Consider the following 22,862-nt stretch of genomic DNA (forward strand, 5'->3'; position numbering starts at 1 on the left):
TTATAATTCAGCTTTATCTCCTATTCCGGGATGTAAGTGTACTGATATTTAGTAGAAAAAAAGTCATAAAACGAGGCAGCACTGACACTCTCTTTGCTGGAATGTGGACAGATCCTGGGCCTAATTTTAAAGGGTGGCTTCGCAAGATTCTACTGTAATCTACACAAAATGTATAAAACACGGACCATTTCCAGAATAAGGCCACTAATTTTGCCATTGGCAATTAACAGTGAGAAACAGCAGTTAAAACACTCACTTGATTACAGAGGTGTTTTTGAGGCAATAAACTGTGGGAAGAAGTATAAACACACAGTCCTCTCATCCCTCCTCTTTCTTTTCCAGTAGGAGTATAGGTGTCTCTGCTTCCTGTATGTACCTATTCCCTGAGGAGAAATTTCAGTCTGTTTTCTTAGTGCGGAATCTAAACAAGTCCACGCTACATTTAAAGATGGGGACGGCGCTGTAAAACAGTAGCATTACAAGTTTCCCATGAGTCATAGTCATGACAGTCTGATGTCCAGATGCCCAGATTCGATACCAGCGCCCATAAAAAGGGTCCGAGATGGCTGGGCATAACATGTCGTTCAAATTCACTTCTGTGACCTAGGAAATGGACAACAGATTTATAAATTAGTAACATTTTGTGTTGCACTGATTCAGACACCTAAAATGGTAATTTTCAAATTACCAGAGTAATCAAAAGTGTTTAGCTGGCAATCCTTTGCTCACCATCAGTAGGCCAGCTTTCAGAAGGAAAGCAGATCTGAAGGCAGTTGTGCATTTAAGAGATGGATTTATACACGTGCATAGCTGATTTATACAAGGTTTTGCCACTACTTGTGAAACATGAGATACAAATGGCCATTAGGATGTGCAATTAAAAGTTTGTATTCAAGTAATTTTATCCATGGGAATCTGAACACTTTGAAAAACTAGTGAGTGTTTTTACTTTGAATGTACCTGCAAACTATCCATGTACTAATGCACATTTACTTACCAATCCCAGAATCTGCAAGATGCTAAAATGATATACGAACATAAGCCCAGTAGACAGAAGAGCCCACCAGAAATTGGAGAGTGGTTCTGGAGTGTCGATGCCTTGAAAAGAAAGGAATACATTAGTATTCAGCTGAATTACTGTGTCCAAACACTCATGGAAAATCCTCTTTTCTGCTCTAGATGTTGGGGTATCTGGTTTTAGCTGATAACCTAGTGACTACTGTTATAGTAATTAATATTTGAGAACCTTACTTCTTACCTGGAGCATCTGGATCAGTTTCTTCCCTCCTTCTGCTCCAACATTAAAACGTACAGTATATTAGCTCATTAAGCTTGCCTATTTTCCACCAACACCAGTGATTTTCACCTCATTTACCTAATTTTTCCTTCTAACACAGAAGTACTAAATGTATCTAAAAGCAGGTTGTTAATCGTACTCAGACACCTGCTCGTTATGGGAGCTATGACTTTAGCATGCACAGAACTAACCCAGGTAGTGGCAATTACTGCGCAGTCCTGTACTGGAGCGTGGCTTGATAGCCATTTCCTATTTTATTGTTGGTTGACATCTATTCAAGTAATTTGCACCAATAATGCATAGGAACAGAAAACCTTTATAAAGTAGTCAATCCATTAGTGACAGACCATGCTCTTAAGTGAAAATTGCTGTGGAGATACTCTCAAATATACCCTATAAACAATTTTATGTTCAGTAGATATCACAGATGCTGTAAAGTATTTGTCCCCCTCAAATGAAGCAGCAGGTACCACAGTATTTTGGGCCTCTCCTCCTGAAAATGAGTTTTGGCAATTTAGTGAAAAAAACACAATGTCACATGATCTAGAGTTTACCAAAGAAGTAAGAATACTCTAATAAAAGTACCTTCAGATGCAAGACTATTTTTAGAATTAAATAGTCACACATATAGCGAGAACAGAAACAGCTTACAGAGTTGTCAGTCTTACTAACAGACACGTTAATAAGATGTGGGGAAAATATTACTTTCCTTATGACTTTAATAACCTAGGGACACACACACAAAAAAGATGCACACTGTCATGCTGTTCAGACTCTGTAAAAAGCTGTAGACTTTCAGACAACTATAAAAATACACTGTCATTTTTATCTGCCTTTGCCTGCTCTCTGCCCTGTTAGATATTATCAAACGTTGATACGTATATTCATTACTCGATGCCTTGTAGCAGAGACGGGCATATTCATATTACCCTTCACTAGCTAGCACATTCCGCAATAACCATAAAGATTCAATAGACTTCAGCATAGGCTGTACAAGCCTACTGGGGACTGAGAATAACTATGCACATGTGTAGGTAGCTATGACTACTCACTACACTAAAGCTGGTATGAGTATGCCTATGTACGGTATCTTATGAAGGAAAAGGCAAATAACTCCTTTTCCCTGCTTCACCGCACCACCATTCAGTCATGCATGCTCTCTGTTTTAAAACCACCAGAGGACTGCTTTCTCCATCCTTATTGCCCTTTTACAATCCTTTCCTGCATTTATTTTTCTGTAATTTTGCCTGTCATGCCAGGTAGCTACAGCAAAATCAATGTAATTTAAAGAGAAATTTCTGAAAGTTACAATATTCTTCCCAAAATTACCTGCACTTTACATTCTAAAGCAGTAGAGCTATCCATTGTCCACTGAAAATAACACAGCGGCTCCGTTCCTAGTCAGGAAAGAGCAAGAAGTTGGTTGTATACTTGAATGACAGCACACGTATGCACCCCATATATCAATCGCTCTCACTGTGACTTTAATAAACAACAACATTATTGTAATTTTACCCAAAATACAATTGCATACCATTGCTGTGATTTGATGCAGCCATGACAAAGAGGAGCAGGGAAGCTACTTTGAAAGCATAAGGCAGCTTATAAGAGTTCTTTTCCAGTGGGCGGATGAAGGTCAGAGGAAGTGTCTGAACTACAAGCAAAATCCAAAGTTAAAAGTGAACTTGATATGAATAACGGAGTCCTCTGTAGTTAAAGGGAGAAAATTCAGACTCGTCTAATACTTTTAACATACTTAGCAAGTATGATCTAAGAGCTGGGGGGTATCCTGTTTACAAACTAGTACAGAAAGCTTTACTTAAATAGCAATGATATTAATTAAACTCTGCTACCTGAAAACGTCGGTAAGATGGCAGATACATGATACCACCTGACGTATGGTTTTTCATTACAGATAGTGAGGGAGGAAGCAAGTAGCTTTGGTGTCAGAGCTTAAGCGACCACAGCTCTATTACCAAAGTACCAACTTTAAGTGACCTGGTCAAGCTATACATAAACTTTTGTGCTGCCTCCCCAGCTGTAAAGAAAATGTCATTTGACTTGCAAAGTTTTTAGTGTTGTCTTTGCAGTTTTAGGTGCATTTTTAACCTAGATGCAATATACAAAATAATACTTAAATAAGTTAAGCTATCTAAAACAGCTCCCAGGAACTGGCAGAGTAGTGCTATACCATATTTGTTTTCACATGAACTCACCTGGCTGACATTTACTTATGTTATTTCAGAAGTATTCTATAAAGCCTGAGAACAGATGGTACTAGACTAAAGAGGCAAACATTCAGAAAAGCTAGGATTCAGAGACCTTGATATTTGGGGGACAACTTAGGGGACTACATTGTTTCACTAGGCAACGTGTAAAACTCTAAAATAGACAAGCGGTCCTAGCTATGAAACAGGCTTGGAGGAAGAAGGCAGTCTTTAAGAGATTAAGTAAATTGCCCAAGATTACAAAGCAGAGCAATGGCATAGTTTGGCTTTGAACCCATGTTTCTCGTATCCAGCTCGAACAATCTAGTCAGAGAATCACGTTTCAGCAGACGCTTAGGAGAGCTGTTCAGGTTCTTCCAGCTAAGAATTTTGCACTACTACATCCTCTTTTTTTTCTTGCAAAATTAAAAAAAAAAAAAGTTACTCTCACACTCCACAGACTTCTGATCTCACCAAATAATAGAAAATCCCCCTCGCTTGCTAGACTTCACAATCCTGAAAACAATAGTATGATATTCAGCAGTGTCATTATCCAGACATCGAGGGACAAAAAGGAAACAACGACCTCCACACAGAAACATTTCAGAGCGATCTGGATTCCCACATGTGTTTTGGGATACTAATTTTAAATTCATATCTGGGATATTCTGTGAACATTTCTCATTAGATAAATAATCGCTACAGATTCTACCTCTCTGCAACAGTGCTATTCAACAGATGACTGTTTAACAGGCCAGGGTGATCTACTTTCCTTAGCACACAGTCTGTTAACAATGGCATACAAAAAGGAAAACTGAGATCCAACTGAGAGGTTGTTTGAACGGCCTGCGGTGGGTTTGTCACAAGCTATTTGCTGCTCACATGGGAAATCAATTTCGATATGTAGCGGTGAGCTTCGCCATCTCTCTATTCACTACGAATCACAGGCAGTTCTTATACGGTATGTTAAGCACATTCAAAAAAGTTTAATCCGACTGCCAGTCTGGCACTAATCTCATTCTCAGAAACGCTCATGCCCCAGACAGTTGAGACCATTCCAGATCAGGGGCATCCAAGTAGGCTGTATATTTGCTCTTGTGTTGAAATAGCATGGTAATGGATATTTCAGTTTAAACTTTATTATTTCAGTAGCGCTGTTGGGAAGGACTTAATATGGATTCAGGAGATTTGGGTTCATCATCTGCTTCTGCAATAAGAACTCATGTGACCTTGGACAAGTCAAATAGTTAATTTTGTCATCTAGGCAATGGAAGTGTGGCTTTAAAATCTAAAGATCAACAAGGAACAGAGACTACATTTCTTTTATACTTTTTCCCCCATGAAGTCTTGTGCTAGTTCTAGTGTCCTTACTAATTATTTATTTTTATTCAAACTTCTCAAAAAATAGGCTTGTGAAAATCTTTACAGAATTTAACAGAAACTAATACTCTTTTGTATTTCCATCTAAGCATAAGGTAGTAGAAAATTACTCTTCTTTTGATTGCAAGCGGAGATTTATTTTTTTCCCCTGCCCAAAATACAACCAAATCAGTTTACTCTCTCCACAGTGTGGACAACCTGGGTTTGAATTGTGAATTTTGCACACCCATTTTAACAAAGAGGATGCTGGAGACTTAGCTCCCCCTGCAGTCTAATATGTCTGAACCATACAACGACGCTGTTTGACACTGAAGTGACACTGATACAGAGGCCTCTGACTAAGCATAAAGGATATTCCTGGAACTTCAGGTACATCTGTTCACACATCAGATTGCTCCATATGCTGGAGATCTCAAACTGTAAGAAGGATTATCACCTGAACTCTACTGCTAAGGAGTAGCCACATATTAACTCTTATTCCATACCATTGTGGAATGATACCATTTGCTCACAGCACAAATATGTGGCTGGCATATTTCACTAACAAGAGACAAACAGAATGATCTCTGAATTACCGTACTTCACTTTTTCTTTGGATCATTTTTTACTTCACTTCACTCAATAGTCAAGAACAAAAAGAAGGTTACAAACTTATAGTATAGTAAGCGCAAAGGATTATAAGTGGCGGCTGCTGCTGTAAAACACAAGAGATTCACCAGAATGAAACAGGCTGAATTTGTTCTGAGCATGTGCTAAATTGTATCCCACTGCTTGGCATCACATCCCTAGGTTGTCAATTGAAGCTACTGAACATCCAGACCATGCATTATGAGCTTCTATTTCCTAAATGAAACAATGCAGCTCTGCTGGACAATGCGGCTGAGGGCACATCAACACTAGAGGGGGACAAAGCATCGCGCTTGAGGAACACGTTCTACATTACCTTCTCGGGGTGATGATTAGAAAACCCCCTGTCGGCGCAATGGTTTAGGATTCCCACACTTACTGCAACAGTACAGTAAAGTGAATGCAAGATAGTAATCCTGTTTGAGCAGACAACAAGCAAGCTAGCCTATTTTACTAATGTGTGCCACTACAGTTCATTAGAGCTTCAGAATTCCAAGAAATTATCTAACTAGCTGATTAATATTTACCTGGGATCTAATGCTAAAAAGAGATCTTTTCAGCTCAGTTTAAGGTGCAGTACTTCCCAAGAAACATCCAAGAAGGCAAAAGTCTTGAAAACAACATAAGCCTTTGGGCAAAAGACCATCTTTTTATTCCCCTAATTCAGGGCCTGACGCTGTTATCCAGGATGGAACTCCAACATATCACCAGAAGCTATTAAGTAACAACATACAAAAGAGTAATATATACTTCAAGAAAAAGAGCAAAATTTGTGGTAGCCATTAGGCACATCTTGTTCCATTGGGTGGGACGAATTCAACATACAAAGGGCAAAGTGCCAACCTACCTCCTTTCCGCAGCAGATAGATGGGCACAACATAGAGCATCACATGCTGGATGTAGTAAATTTCCATTTCAAATGGGAGCTGAGGAATAAGGAAAACATTTGTAAATATTTTTCATTATTAACACCTGAGTCACAAGGAACCATTTAAGAAGGAAAACTGCTCCTCATGCCCCACAAGAATCCCTTCATTTAAGTTCTTCTGTCACCTGTGTATATTAACAAAGTGATGACAGACATTAATGGTCAGTGCTTTGAAAACGCAGCTATCTGTACCCGTCCCATCCTCCTTGCCGCTAACACAATACAGTGCTTCTAGCAGAGAATTCGCAAAATTAGCCAGCAGCACAATAAAGGAGGAATAACATAAGATAACATAAGCTTGCTCTCTTCCTTTTCCTAGTTAGCATAAATTACCAACAACAATGCAAAAAAGCAAAGTAATCAAACACCCCCCCACATGGCAGCAGCCTATTTACAAAAAAAGTTAACTGCTAGCTTGCAAGTGATAGAAGGCTATAAAGCAGATATTTTAAAATCATTGTAATGAAAAATAAGTTATTGCTGGGAGAGCCTGTGCAAAAATTTTCAAAAGACCTGATTTAGCAAACTGCACACATGTGCAAAACTACTGCGCTTCTCTTAAAACCAACAAAATTCAAAATAGACGAATACCAGTCAATCTTCAAGCTGCAGAAGAATGCATATAAACAAGTTACCTGTTAGCAGATGAGCAATACCTGATTTACCACTAACAACTTTTGAGAAATTACTGTTAGACATTTGTCTGTTTAGTTGAATTCATGTTACCTCTCACAGGAGAGGTCAGACAGACTGTGCTAAAATAATACTGTTCTAAAATTAACCTGAACCAGAGCCCAACTAATTCTAATTCTAGCTCTGTACGAGTTAGAAAAAGTAATACACTATATCTGAAAGTTATTCCCATCTCCTGTAAGTGTTTTTGTCTATATCCATTTGTTACAAAAAAAAAAAAAAAAAGGTTCAAACTAGACCATAACACATTTAAAATTGAACAATGGCAGGAAAAATTCAAATTCAAACTTCAGAATCCAAGTTGTTGTTGCAGTTCACTTAAAAGGCTGAAAAGACATACTTTTCTAATATATTTCAGATGTGAAAATTGGACAATACCCTTACTTGAGTCTGAAATCTCACAGGAATAATGCAAAGCCAAATCATTAGCTTTGGTTTAAACGCAGGCTCATTTTAAATGCTAAAATGCTAAAGTGACTCCGGATGCAAGTATTACTATCATGGCTTGTCTGTTCAAAAAAAAAAAAAAAAAAAAAAAAACCCAAAACCCCCACAAAAAAAAAATCTGCATCAGCAGAAGTCAGAGATGGAAACAGTTCAATTTTCTTCCTAAATAAGTCAATAAAGAGCAGGTAAATACTACAGTGATGTTTTAAAGTCTACAATTTTTTTAAATCCAATTTTGAATGTAAAAGCTGTTAAACCCAACAGCTGGATTCCATTAGTCCTGGCATCCCCCAGCTGAATACTTTAAACACTATCAGTGTCCTGATTGCAAACTCCAACATGTTCAGCCAACTCTTGGGAGAGTAAGCTAAAGGATCTTCCATACAAGCTGTTGGGTTAACTTGCTCCAAGTATTCTGTATCAAAACATAAAACCAACCAAGATAATAGTATGCAAAAGCAAGAACTTCACAGAAATCCTGAAGTTTCTTCAATATTAATCTTTCTTTTGTCTCCTGTATTACCTGTTGAAAGACACCTAGGGCAAAATAAGGAAATCAAACAAGAAGATTTGAAAAGAGGCTAACGCAGCTTTAGTAATGGAAAAAAATCCCTGTACCTCTCCCAGCTGGAATACGCACACTTCAGAAACAATAGCTCCTAATAGAAACAATACAACACGAGGCACTCAGTCCCTGCCAAGGAGCCTTCTCTAGGATCCTGTGGTTTCATAAGGGCTTCTGCACTCGCCGAGTTGTGAGGGTCAGTTACACAAACATCACACTCAGGACACTTCTGAGAACAGAGTAACAGTTATTTTGCCGCAGTAGTGTGGACAGTAACTTTTTGTGTAAAACAAAACTACATTTTTTTGCTGTGAAAGATTGATTGTTCTGAAGCCCGGCTAATTATGCAAGTGCATTTCCTGGTATGGAACTGACAACGCAGACTTCTCTGTACAGCCAGGCACTCAAGCTGTACAGCCAGGCTACAATAAAGAGAAAAGAACAAACACAAAAGATTAACTGTAAAGTGGTACAGAACAACTGACTCATCCGGCTCTAAAGGTCTGGTGTGTAAATTGTTTTATCAATAAACACTCATTCACAGATAGCAGATAGGTATCTTGAATGTGCAACAAGAATTTGCAAGTGGAGACAAAACAGAAAGGATCACCCGTCAATCCAGGATTTTAAAAACCTCTTCTTCATGAAAACAAATCAGCAGTTTAGAATGTGATCAAGTTTGAGATATCCAAAAATCAAAGCAACACTTATTCACAGAACACAAAGGAGCTCAGAATACTGCCTCCTGAGTTAATTCATCATCAATTCATTTGATGGTATGCAGCTGCAAAGGCCATGAGGATCTAAATCCAGACTCCAACAAACTAAAGTAGACCCTTGCCACAGGCCCCAACAGACGTGTCTTCTCCCATCAGATGCCTTTGGTGGAACACAGCAGCCACTCTCAAGAGCAACAAGGAATTCCCTAGTAACAGACCAATGTCTTGATGGTATATTTCTTTATCCACACCCGTCCCCACATTCAGAAACACTGAATGTTCACTACCAAGATGGACCACTCTGAAATCTGTATATTAATTTTCAATCTGTTTGCTGACTGTTTGCCCTAAACTCCTCTCTCCCTTGCAGGCTGCTAGCATCACTCTTCCTGCATTTCACCTTGTTTCCCTTCTCAGGGCATTAAAACTAATAAAGGTACAAGACAAAATGACAAATTATCCATTTCTTCTACTAACTCATATTCTAGGCTCTTAACAGTCTAAATGAACACAGAGTACAGGCTGCCCTGTTACTCAAGATAATAGGTTCTTTTCCTTTAAAGGTTCCTACTCGAAGAAAAATCTGTTCATTGTCCAGTCACTGGTTTTAACATTGGTATAAAATCGTGCTATGTTCAAAACACAACCTAATACTGACATACACAATTCTTCAAACAGGCATACCATATCCAGAGTACTATGTTAGCATATTTTGAAATAAACATTCAGACTATTCAGTTTTTACGTTTTCTGATGAAATTTTTGTTAGAAGATATATACGGTGTTTTGTTTTTCCAGGAAGAGTTCGGCTCAAAGTAGCCACATCTGCTGCTTGCCCCCACATCAGCCCAGTATGGTGCAGATTCAAAAGTGCCACATTCCCAGGAGACTTGCTAAGGGCTCACTGGAGACGTACCAAGAATAAATAGTGAGCAGGCAGTAAGTTTTCATCCCAGGAACAGGTAAGTTACGTTCAGTGGTCTAGCTAAACTCTTAGCAGCCACTTCTACTGCTTGTGAGACTGCAGAAAAGAGAAACTATGTGATGAAGGATTAGAACTCGTCTCTGTCTTTTATCTGAGCAAGAAAAGTCACAGCCATCAACAGCAGTCCTCTGAGCACGTAAGGGATGCCCTAACTTAAACCAGCTATTGCCCTAAGGAAACAATTAGGTCTTTCCATTGACTGCACTAAGATTTAGAAAAAGCTCTTCAAAACTATAGGCTTCTGGGCTGAACTCTATTCGAAGTGCTGATATTTAGATGCGAGTTCCTCCCTGCCCTGCAAAGTGTGGCAACTAGTGTAAACCCACTTCAACTCAGCAGTTGGTTTTCAGTGGAATAGGAGGTTGCTACTTTGCTCTATTTTCTGAAAGCAGTACTCCTCCCTCTGTTAATTATTTATTCCTTGGTTTTATATTTGCAACAACAGCTCAAGCACCGTGTTGTGCAAGAACTCTCCCTCCACCATCCCCTACAAAGACTGCAGGGTATGACAGAAAAAGGGACAAAAGTCATTCAACTCTGCCCTTTTCTATAGCACACCCAGCAGGAAGGCTAGGTGTCTGCAGGAAACATCAACTGGCATTCTGTACCAGTAGCTTTCCTAGACACAGTCAGTAACCCAGATTCATAACTTATAATTAAGGACTAGTTTCCTAGACAGGGTCAGTAATCCACAAATAAACCACAAGCAGATTTTTAAATTTAACCTGAAAAGCAAACCACAGTATATGGGAAATGGGAGATAGGGGCTGTGTGTGTGCGTGTGTGTGTGTGTGTGTGTGTGTGTGTGTATATATAGCTGTACAATGCAGAAATCATGGGGCAAACAGCTACTAGGCCCATGTAACAGATGTTGGTTACTTCTCAACATACTCAGGATAGCAAATAACTTACTTGGCAGAGGAGAGACAGCTGCCAGAGAAGTTTAGGAGAATGGTCTAAGGACAGACATGGAAGTCTTTAAAAAGAAAAAAAAAATCCAAAACAAAAACACAAGTGGCCTTCAGAAAACAGATTATTTCCAGTCCTGCTAGGACTCATTTCTCAAGCAGACATCCAAACTGGCAAGTAGCCAAGAAGTTGACCAGGGCTCAAGTTACTGTTACACTATTCAGCCAATTTACAGCTCAGGCACCAGTTTGTCCACCTGGCATAGATCAGATAAGGGATTCCCACATACCTGAGTGAGGCAAAAATAAAGATATGCTAATGTTGGCATTAATGTCAACAGCAAAGCCACTTAAAATAAGTGAGTAACAGGGCTGTAGCTAAGTATCAGGCACCCATCCGTGTGACATCTGTGCTAAGGTCTAAACCAGTTTCCCCAGATTTTATTTGCAACAATTCCTTTTCTGATATTTTAGGGGCAGCTTGTTGCATTCAGATTTCCTGCCATACACCTGCTTGTCTGTAACTGATACAAATACATATTGACGAGTGTCATCCCCCCCACCCAAAAAACCCTAATCTCAATTTCAAGTAGGCATCTGCCATCGTCTACACAATCCAGTCAGTAGAGAGAATTATAATATAATCCCTTAAGGTAGCATTAATTGATCAGTTCTATCCAGTTTTATCTAGTTCTCATTTTCAATTAATCCTATGAGGGTGGGCATATATACACAGAGGGAGAGAATCAGAATCTGCATCTGCTACCAAAGGGAAGTGTTAGCATGCACAAGCACAGTCATGAGATTTATAAAGAGAATCTGTTTGTGCTGAAGATTAGTAGAGTTAAGACATGGTGGAACACAGGACTAGGAAAAACACCTTGCTACAGGGATGGAGGGGATCAGAAACATAACAAAACAAGAACAACAACTATATTTTTACTAGTATACAAATGCCAGAAAATCCAGCTAGGGCAAACCCCCAGGATTCCAACTCATGACATACCCAAACGCTGCTAACTTGAGAGGGAATTTTTTTCTTGGCCTGTCACTACAGAGGATGAAGCTGACCAAGAAAGTTAGGAAAATGCAGTTGTTCAATGCACTGCTGAGCTCAACGGTATGCGTTTATTTTAACTTTTATTAGTGTTTTCCTTATTTGACCAGTGCTAGATTTGATGCTTATTGTATCTCATAAAAAGGCATCCCAGTCTCCTGGTCACTCAATCTGATCGTACAAACCAGCTTACATGTAATGACTCTAGGGACACAATCAGGCATCTGTAGAACTGAGTCCAAGATAGAAGATGTCAGTTTGGTACAATCTCTCAAGGTGATGGGAAGCAACAGTCTCCTGTTTCCTTGATCTCACTGATCTCAGAACTCTCTCCCACCTACCTGCCCAGAAGCATGATCTCCCTCCCCCACTTTTAAATGAGTAGTTGGGTCAGGTGTCCAGCTTCTCATGCTCTTACTTTCTGCCAGACACTATCTATTACAACTCTTTACAGATGTAACTAGCTATACAAAGTTTTTATATCAACCATGTATACAGTAAAATATATGTCTTAAAATATCACAAAACTGAAATAAAAAGTTGAGGCATAAAATGATGACCATTCCTGACTGAGTCAAAAGCTTTTCAGGAAGGCATTACAAATCAGAGCAGAGGAGCAGAGAGCATGGACAAATTTATTGCGCTTTTTTTCGAACTTCCGACTAAGTGTTAAGAGTTATTCAGTGCTTTCAGGAAAATGTCATTGCAGACAATTGCAATGACAGTTATAGAGCAGAATGCGTGTCTACCAAGAGATAATTTGGGCCAAAGCTGCAGTGCTATAAAACATCACCCATATTATCTTGTGCCAGAAGACACACAGAAAAGAGACCGGCCTAGCAAGCAGCTGTTAAGCCAAAAATATCTTAGAGCTGTATTTATTCCAAAAATATTTTCTCTTGGACATAGTCCTTTGGCTCCTCTACCTCTAGTTAAGGGCAGAATTTTATATAAGTAGTCTGTATTTTTCCTGTTCAATCACTACTGCCCAAATATAAATGAGATCTACTATAATATCAGAGAAAATACAAGCTAATGATTTATTAAAACATTTCAACATTAGTATTTTAACCTTAAAAGGTTACTCCTAAAAATCCGATAGAAATCAGAAAGCTACCTAATTTGAAATATGAAATGAGAAGTATTCGATTATCAAGAAATCATATTTGAATTTTTCATTTAATGCCCTTTCTATTCAGCAGTAACTAGTTTTAGGAAAAACAATTGCAAACTGAAAATAAGCATTTCTAGTATGAAAAAGAATATGTGTAGTTACCAGATTAGGAAGGATAACCTAAATCTTGAAGAAACTCTAGGCTTACGCTACTGAATACACTGAAATCTGAGAACGATGATCAAGCCTTCTGTGCATGTGTGTCTTATGCTGTATGGAAGATTATTTCTAACGTGCAAAAGCCTACAGATGAATGCCATTAATATCCTTTCTCTGGTAACTAAACCATGTCTCAGTGCAAAGTTTCATAGTCTTAAAGAAGGGAAGGAAGAGACCATGTTCAAATCCATAATAAAATCTTCAGTTTTCAGGTCTCCTAGCTACCAGTGTGGCCAATCAACATATCATCCATAAAATTCAATATGGAAGCAGATTTTTATACTTAATCCTACTAAGACTGTCAAGATTTGCAAATGGACAACCACTTGTAAGATCTGCAATGGCAACTTCAGACTCCAGTAATACAGATAAGTAATAATCTTGCTAATAATATAATTAATTCATATGCTATACAGATACAGATATGAACATTTTATCCAGACACCATATATATGTAAGCAGGTAAAGTTAAGAGTGAACACTATCTTAGAAGAAACATTTAAATAACTGCAACAAAAAAAATTCTTGCAAAGAAGTCAAAGGTATCTTTACTTGAAAAAAAATGAGCAAGCATGTGTGCATACATACATACGTACCCATATGTGCATGCATAACAGCTCTTAAAAATAATCCTTAGAAATATTTTATCCGGCTCAGATTCAGGACAACTTTTCTTAGCATTAATTCTTGATAGGTTTGAGTATTACTAAGGACACCAACAGGCTAATTTTTCTTCCAGAAGACAGGAATTTTGTGGCAGTTTTGAAAACTTGGAGGAAGAAACCCTGCTGTGCCTAATTTGGGGGGAGAGCAGGTGACAGACACCAACAACACTGGGCATTTTCCAGGCCTGAGGAATCTCCCATACTCACGTGTACCCATTTCTAGTTGTTTTAGTCTCCCACTACAGCATTTTAACCATGGGCCACATGCTTTCCTTGAAGCTGCTTTCAAAGCCATCATGTTCACTGTCAGTTTAAAGATCAAGGTGGAACCGACAAAGAACTTTGTTCCACACTTCCACTCTCCACGTTATTAACTCTCCACATTGATTTATAAGCACAATCACAAAAAATTCCAAGACGAGTATTTTGGATCCATTCTAGTGACCTGTACCAGGAATTTACAGGCTGGTAAAGTGGACTGTGAATTTTCCTAAAACCAAATATATTTACTTAGCATTCACTTTGATCGTAGGAGGGCTGTTATGTGACTTCACTCAGGAAAAAAGCTTATTGATTGAGGTAAATAACTTGAAGCAAAAAATCTAATTCAAACTATCATCTGTAGGACTAATAGCTCCCACCAGGCTGAAATAAAAGACCATATCTATAGCATATTCAAAGGCTTAAATGATGCTGACAGGCATACATCTACTAACAATCTAGCCTGCTTCAGTACCAATAATATCAAAACTTTGGCAGCAGAGATTTCAGCACCAACTATACAACTCGAACCCTGAATATGCCCTTGTATTAGCAGCCTACACAAACTGCATTGCCACATCTTCACTGGTCTTGCTTGCCAAAGTTTCCTAGATTAAACCTACCCTGGTTACGATACGATGTCATGGCTACATTCCTGAATGCACTGCTGCCACCCTACAAAAGAGCTTAGACTTTTGAATTAACCTAATCATGTGAAAGATATAAACTACTTTTTTTCATTAACTTTTTTTCCCCCATAATCAATTTACCCTGTAAAACACAAGGACAAAAGGTAGGGCAGTGTAGCAACCGACCTCCAAAAGAAGTCACGCTTGACAGCTCCATCTCACAACTTAGCCATTCTACAGTCTAACCTTCTTTTTACACTTAAGTTTTATTTATAGTTTTACATGCACCTGCTTGAAAAGAAACTAGTTCTTCAGTTTCAGGCATTCAATACCGTTGTCTCAAACACCGTCAAAATACTTACAAAGAAAAAATTGCATTTCAGAAAGCAGTTTGTTTGCTCCAGCAATGTAGAAGAAACACCTTTTAGATAGCTTTACAAAAAGGACTGGGATGAAGAAAGGCAGCTACTTGCAAGTGTTAGTAATCTGACTACCATATTCAAAGTGGCAAGTTCTTCATAGTAAAAGAAGCAACTCAGTGATAATCTAGTACTTCAGAAAGATCTTAGCAAAAGAGCTAACTTACCTGCTTTGAGTGAAACACTCTCATCCCATCGTTTTCTCAGTGTCTTAGATATCTCTTCAATACACAAATCCAGCAGGTATTTATAGATCACTCAGATTCATTATGCAAACAGTATGTATCCTGCTGAATTTAATTAAGAGGGAGGAAATATTTGCAGAAACAAAGATATGGGAATAAAGAAGTTTTCCATGGCCAGTGAATTTACATGCAGCAAGAAATTTTAACTGTCAGAACTTGCTTAGTATTTTAGAAGTATACCTCCTAAACCAAATCTGTGTCATTTAGCCACCTCTAAAGACAGCTCAAGCAAGGGTCAAGCACGTTTCTAGAGAAAGCATTGTAGAAACACACACAAGAGAAGGAAAGGTATAGTACACTCACCAGACGCGTGTTAACAACAGGAAACAGCAATGCCAAGAGGGCCCCATTTAACATATGCATCTGTAACCTTAGAAGAGAGATGAGACATTATTTTCACAGATTGGAAATGAAATGCAAACTTTTTTATGTAGTATGTCATATGTATATGTTATGTATAGTTATGTAGTATTTTATGTAGTATGTCTTTCATAAACGGTAGCAAGAGATCTGAGAAAATTCTGCTGGCTTGAATTTGAATAAAGCCACTGTTAACTGCAATAACCAGGATAAAAACTCTCTTTAAATAAACATTTAAATAATTTCCTGAAGTAGGACTGCTTTCTAGAATGAACTTTGGATTCCTAGAAGGTTTGGACTGCCTGTTCATATTAATCCTGTTCATGGTCCAGGCTGCTAAATGGTTGAAATTGTGCTGTTCATTTTGCTTTCAGAGCTTAAAATAGATATTTGACGAAGTTTTTACTTCCATCCAACTCCATAAACGTACGTGACATCAAACTAAAGCTTCAGGAATTTGGAAGAAGTCTGATTTTTGAGTCACTTAAATAAAAGAAGAATTATATTTGTCAAGATGCAACAGTGAATCCCAAGAGAAGAACAGGGAAAGAAAGTAGTATTTAACTTACAGTGCTGTATTTCGTACAGCTTTCAGTCCTCTCTCCCTGAACCACTGTTGCATCAGGTGCACACAGAAGTAAGGTCAGAACTGTTTAAGTTTACTTTATATAAGAGATAAAGTAAGGCATAAAATTCATTATACAACCACTGCCTGTCATAAACTCTATTAAAAATTACAAAGTTTGTAAGTAACTTGGGGGGGGGGGGAAGAAAAAAGGTATTACAATTTCAAAACAGTTCTTCAAATGTCATTTACACATCAGGACCTCAGAAAACAGAAAGGCTCATTCTGAAGAAGAACAAATACTGCAGCCTCTGCCCTGCAACCAGGCCTTTGCAAATGCATAGTAACTCCAGGATTTCCTAGACACCAGACTTACTTTGCACGCTCTCTGAGATGAAGAGGCACTAGTACTGTATCTCTGTATTCAGCCTACTCCCTGCCCAAATAAGGAGCAGCAGGGAAAAGTTGCAGCCAGACAGTAGCACCTCCAAAACAATTCATGAGGCATGCCCCCAGCATCATATTTTCCAGGCACTGCCTAGACCAAGACAAGAAAGAGACGAGTGAACTGTCATGGTGGCAACTACAGCCATTCCTGATTATCATTCTGTCTGGGAAGTCCCATGACCCTCCCCACAACATGACTAGTGGTACCCCTATCATGCAATGCACGTGAGAGAGGGCCTTTGAGAACAAGAACTCTAAGACCCTATAGGCACAAACCTGTTAAAAGTATGGGCTGTTTACTGGACTCTACTGCACTAGTCCATTAGACCACTTCCTAAAATTAGTAACGATAAGCAATATTATAGAAAAGATTGCACACATTTGAGAAATAGCCAAATCAGTAAGAATTTGCTTTAACTATTTAACTTATCTCCACATTTTAAAAAATAGACCCATACTGTACATATGGCCTTCCATGAAGATCAGCTACTAGTTTTCAGTGAAGATAATCAGAAAGTACAAGGCACATGACATAAATTAAACAAGCCCATAGGTTAATCTGCAGAAGGACACCTGTGCTCTCATCAACTAATGGATGTTGTTAGTGAGACCAAAGCCACCACCAGTACAAAAGAAACAAGGGTAAGTGGACTCAGCACCCACAATTGAAGCCATGATCCTTTTCAAGGTCTCATCTTTCAGTCCAACCAGTATGTCTTTCTAACTAAGGGCTGGATGAATATCTTAATATTTTATGACTTAAGCCATGATCAACTTCTAAAGCACATCATGCAAGTAGACAGAAATGTAGCAAGGACAAGGCATTACCTGAGAAGAATCATTGCAACCCGGCATGGAGGACAGGCAAGAAAAAAAATCTGAAACATTAGGAAAAAAAAAAAAAAGAAAGAAATTAATGATACAATCTTATTTAAACTCTATTTTGTACATCTTTCTTCCCCAGTTTTGTATGTCACAGATCATTTCTAACTAGAAGGACTGTTTTACAGCAGAGCTGCAAAAGACTAAAAATCATGAACAAATTAAAAGGTCTAACATTACCTACATATACAAGGATTTAAGCAGTATGAGCAGCATCTAGGATTCAGCTTCTGCCAGTTCCTAAGAAGCAAGTCAAACTCTAGTCCATTTGAAATTCTGTCATTATTAAATATATATATATATATATTTAGATATAGATATATCTAACTCTCTCTCAGGGCTTTTTGTAAAGCAGATTACTGTATTACCAATCACTTAGATCTTCAAGAGCTGGGTCCTGCACTGCTGAGGCAAAGGAGAGCTTTGTCATCATAAATGCTTGGTATTCAGCACAGCAGGGACCTTATCATGACCGGAGGATATCTCAGTATCCGTTCTATGGATAACCTTAGTAGTCATCTTTAAATACGCCTGTTGCCTTATTTCCATAGAGTATTTTTGAAGTACTGTTTAAATTTCACCAGTAATTAACTAGCTATTTCCTAAGATGAAAAGTAACATAATGCAGTGTGAGCAGCATATATCTGTTTCTTTTTATAGGCCAGACTCCTGTCATAAATACAACCTGGTTTAAATCTTTATGTAATAAAATATTGTTGATTAGCAACAGTCTCCCATCCAACTTTCAAGGATAACCGTCATCCTTTGATACTGTTGTCCAAACCTCTCACAGCAACTTAAAACACTTCATATCAGCAAGTTTTACTCAGAATACAAAGAAAAAAAATGTGCAAGTGTTCAGTGCTAAATCCTCCCCCCCTCCCCCCACCATTTTTCTTTAATATTGCCCACTACTGGGAGGAAAGGGTGGGGGGGAAAATCCTACCTAGTTTAGTCTGCTCTGTGAGAGAAAGTATTTCAGTGAAAAATGGATCATGCTTTTTTCTTTGTTTCTAAAAGAAGTGCACAATAGATTATTTCATTGTCAGGCTACTAGTCAAATCATTAAATCCCTTCAAGTGAGAATATCTGAAGAACATATCTGCTTTGGGGACAAGTTGGATAAATTCAACAAACATATTTCTTTGAAGTGCTACAGGGCCTACCTGGCCAGGTAACTGACAGATGTTCAAATTAATTACTATCAGGTCATGTACTTGCTACAGCAACAATAGAAAGGTTGAAGCCTGGATCATTCTATTCAGCCCTTGTGTCTAAAAGGGCCTGTTATTACCATATGAATAAATGTGCACATTTCAAATATTTTATTTCCAGTGCAGGTTCCTAATATACAGCCATTTATTTCTCTAATCAACTTGTATGTTTTAATTCAAGTCCATCAGTCTCAATAACAGTTTAGAATGTACACACACTCACAGGAAAAAAAAAATCTTTTTCCTTAGTCGTACAGAACTCTACAGTCTTCTATTCAAAAAGCAAGGCATTTCAACTCATCAAGGAAGGTTAAAGAGTAAGCGAACACAATGGATGCATGATGACAATCTGCTAGTTGAGGCTTTCTTTGCAAAGGCAAAAAAAAAAAAGTATATACCACAAAATCTTATGTGAGGTCTATATATCACCTTACACATTAAGGCCCATATGGCTTCTGGGAAAAGTGTCCAGCACTTACTAATTACATTTCATTATTCCATCGTTTGATATTTTTGCAACAGACTGTCTACTAACTAGACTAAAGTTCCTTCAGCTGTGGAGTATATCCCTTCTGTGGTGGACCATAAAATTTTCCCTTCTGTGGGGACCATAAAAGTTTTCTACAGGTCTTTTATAATACCTAGTTTTTCCCATGCTCTTTGTATATATTAGTCAAACTTTTTAAACATTCCATGAGATAAGGCACTTAGAGTCCTACTAGTTTATTTGAAGCTTTAAATTCAGGTATCTTATGATTTCCTTACATTCATAAGTATGACAGAAGAGAGGTGTTACATTAGAAGCATTGTTCATACTTAAATGAAGAAAATTCTACTCCTCCAGTACATATTTTATTTTTTCTTTTTATCTCCTACATCTTAAAAAATATATATATTTTTTTCTCTGTGTACACAAAATAATCAAAACAGAAATGTGTCTTAATCACACCAGTCATTTATTTTTCTGACTGCAGAGCACTCCAATTACTGAACAGCAGAGGAAAAACTAGAGTACAACTCTATGTACCAGCTGAATCTTAGTGTACCAGCTGAATCTCACCATTGTGGTGAAACAATAGCAAGTATTTAAAAAGTATGGTCGTAATAGTTACAAAGATTGAGACGAACACATCAGCCTAATCAAAAATACTTTACTGCCTCAGAGACAGGCAAAAAAGAGAAAAGGATTCACAGCTGCTCATTTTCAGGTCAGCTCTACAGCAACACACACAGTTTCAGGATTTGTGATGGCAAAAGAAATATTTACTATTTTGAGCATGCAAGTCCCTCTGTTATGAGGGATCTTTCAGAAAAATGTGCTTGACTTCCATTTTTGGAAAGGATAGCAGGGAATTTAACTAGAATGTTTATGTTAAAACTTAAAGACAGTGGAATAGATCTTCAAATGTTTCAGCTTTAGCAATTTAATATCAAGCACTCTCTCTCTAAATACCTACTTTCCATGATAAATAAACCTCACCACCTCTTAAAAGGAACGCTTTACAGACCCCTTGTATCAGATTTACAAAAGATTATTTCACAGAGTACATTTAAACATTAGAGAGCATTATCATTCAGCTCACATAGTAATTAGCAGCCTGAAAATATCTCGTTCACAGCAGACACTCATAAGCTCTAACATATTGAGTGTTCACATACTCATCCCGTAATAATATTACGTTTCACTTTCATACTGGAAACACCATCCTTAGCCTTTAGGTAGAAAACAGCCAAGTCTTATAAACTGAACAATATCATATTAAGTTAGTGACATGGCTGTGAAGAGTACCCAGCTTCTGTTTTCCTGGTGAAACTCTGAAGGTTTTACTTGCTCAGACTAGCAGAGACAATAGCCCCCATCCTAGCTGATACGTTGCAGACACAAGACAACATCTATTTTAAAGTACACTGAAGGAGGCTCTTCCACACACGTTTTTATCTGATCATCATTGCATACATTCAAGGCAGAATAGCTAAACTTTCAATTTAGAAAAAAGCTAAAGAAACAACCTCAATATCCCTCCTCATTTTGCCAGATGTGTTACCCATTACATTTTCGCATGTTACAAAGGAAAAGAAGGACAAAAGAATTAACTGGAAGCCCAAAATGTACAAAGTAACATTTTAGAGAGGAAAAATAAGCTATAAAACATCCATTGTTTGACATGCTGAATTCTGGGCACAGTTCTAGTCATTCCCTTCCCTCTCACTTCTATACACACGCCACTGAAAACACAGCAGATTTGGGAAAGGGTTACAGAAGTCAACAAGAACGATCAAAATATATTGAATAGCTTCTATACATGGATCAACTTAACACATCAAGAATCTTCAACCTGAAAAAGATTTTGGGTGATGGGAGTGAGAGAAAGAGAAGATACAAAATCGTGTGTGGTCTTAGGACTTGTTATCCGCGCGTTTCCTTAATGCGGGCACAGCACTGCGAGTCAGGATGCTTGAGAGACAGAAAGCAGCGTTTCAATCTTTCACCAGCACAGGATCAGGAGATTCTGAGATTCTTTTCAAGTAATAAACTACAAAGAAATTCAAAACACTGGTAAATCTGCAAACTGAAGTTCACTTCAAGCCTGAGGACCCAGAATAAAACAGAAGTCAGAAAGCCAGTCAAATTCCTAGTTGCTCTGCAAGGCCATAAATATCGTCCATCCCCATGGGAAATATTTCTGGCATGAAGAACTGCACGACCAGCACTCCCTCTGCACAAGCCCAAATACAAAGGTCACACCAGAACACATGATGGGTCAGCAGGGCTGTTATAAGTTGTAGACTGTAAGGAAGAGGCAGATTGCACTGCCTAACTATTCGTCTACTGAGAGGAGACCTGAAAGAGACTAAACTCATGGTTGCATTGAACCAACCCAAGAATCAGCCTATTCCACATTCCATTTCTTGAGCCATGCACCAAGAAAGAGGAGAAAGCTCCAAGTGATATCTGTAGGTCTGGGACACACTGCAAAGAAGGAAAAGGATATTTTCCCCCCTGCAGTAATATGCTTAAAAATTTTCTAGAGTGAACATATATGTGATCCAGTCATTCAGTACTTGATGGAGTTTCCAAGAAATACCATGTCTGAGTTCCTTAAACATCAGAGATCATTATTTTCTTAAATCTAATTTATTAGTCATCTGCATTACTGTGGTAGGTAGTAGAGCCTGTATGTAAAAGGACTATTCTGAAGACCATATCAAGATAATATTGCATGAGTTCATTCAGGAAAACTCCTGTAATCACAAACAGGATCACATGAGAGACTACAGAGCTGCACAGGGATCAAAAGACAGAAACATCATGACCTAGAGCAAAACGTTTCTTCGTTTGGACTTAGATGCACTGTTCTCTCTACGAAGTAAACAGAACAAAGTCTATAAGGATTCACACCACTGTTAAGTGAGGTCAATGGAACATTTCTTTCCCTTGTGTATCAATCCTCTCCTCCCATGCAAAAAGCACAGAGAGATGAAAGGCAGTCTTCACTATTCCTATGGTAATGTATGAGAGGAGGCATTCTGTAGGACTTCAAAATTACTTTCAACTCTTCATTTGTCAACTAATCCAAAAGGAATATTTTGCAAAGTATGCCTTCCCTACCTTTAATTTCCTGGCAGCATTGACAAGATAGCGATATGTAGCTATCACAAAGTATTACATTTGCCCTCCACAAATTCCTGTTAAGTTCCTTCCCTTTTAATCACTGGAAGCAAGCATAACCACTCAAAGGAAATAAGGAACTGGGAAAAACAGGTATTTTGTTTTATAAATTCATTTTTAGAAGTCAGAATTTACAAAAAAATTACTCCTTGACATTGCAATAATATCTCTAGGTAGAAGTCAAAAATAACATTCATGGAAAAAAGGCTAGATATCCACTGAAATAAAGTGGTATCTTGCAGCAGGTTTAGGGGCTTTGATTGATTCTATCAGTTTTCCTAGGGGCAAAAATATTAAAATGCATCCACATCTCAGAAGTGTGAAAAAAAATCTAATATTGGAACAAACACCTAAAATTC

The 22,862-nt window shown here is 38.1% G+C and overlaps 1 protein-coding gene across 3 annotated transcripts; it reads right to left on the reverse strand.

The window, feature by feature from the left end:
• Positions 1–31: 31 nt before the first annotated feature.
• LOC136993357 (transmembrane protein 164-like) lies at positions 32–17,588 on the reverse strand. Of its 3 annotated transcripts, XM_067304953.1 has the most exons (7): positions 17,566–17,588; positions 16,667–16,828; positions 15,669–15,735; positions 6,359–6,437; positions 2,832–2,951; positions 998–1,098; positions 32–603 (listed from the first exon to the last, which is right to left on the reverse strand). In XM_067304953.1, exons 3-7 carry the CDS (start codon positions 15,726–15,728, stop codon positions 397–399), a joined length of 567 nt encoding a protein of 188 aa, XP_067161054.1. In that variant the 5' UTR covers positions 15,729–15,735; positions 16,667–16,828; positions 17,566–17,588; the 3' UTR covers positions 32–396. The 3 variants fall into 3 exon arrangements, with proteins under 3 accessions (XP_067161054.1, XP_067161056.1, XP_067161055.1); XM_067304955.1 differs by lacking the exon at positions 2,832–2,951; XM_067304954.1 differs by lacking the exons at positions 16,667–16,828; positions 17,566–17,588 and having other exon boundaries at positions 15,669–15,928.
• Positions 17,589–22,862: the final 5,274 nt, after the last annotated feature.

Source organism: Apteryx mantelli, chromosome 14 (assembly GCF_036417845.1).
Source record: "Apteryx mantelli isolate bAptMan1 chromosome 14, bAptMan1.hap1, whole genome shotgun sequence".
NCBI lineage: Eukaryota > Metazoa > Chordata > Aves > Apterygiformes > Apterygidae > Apteryx > Apteryx mantelli.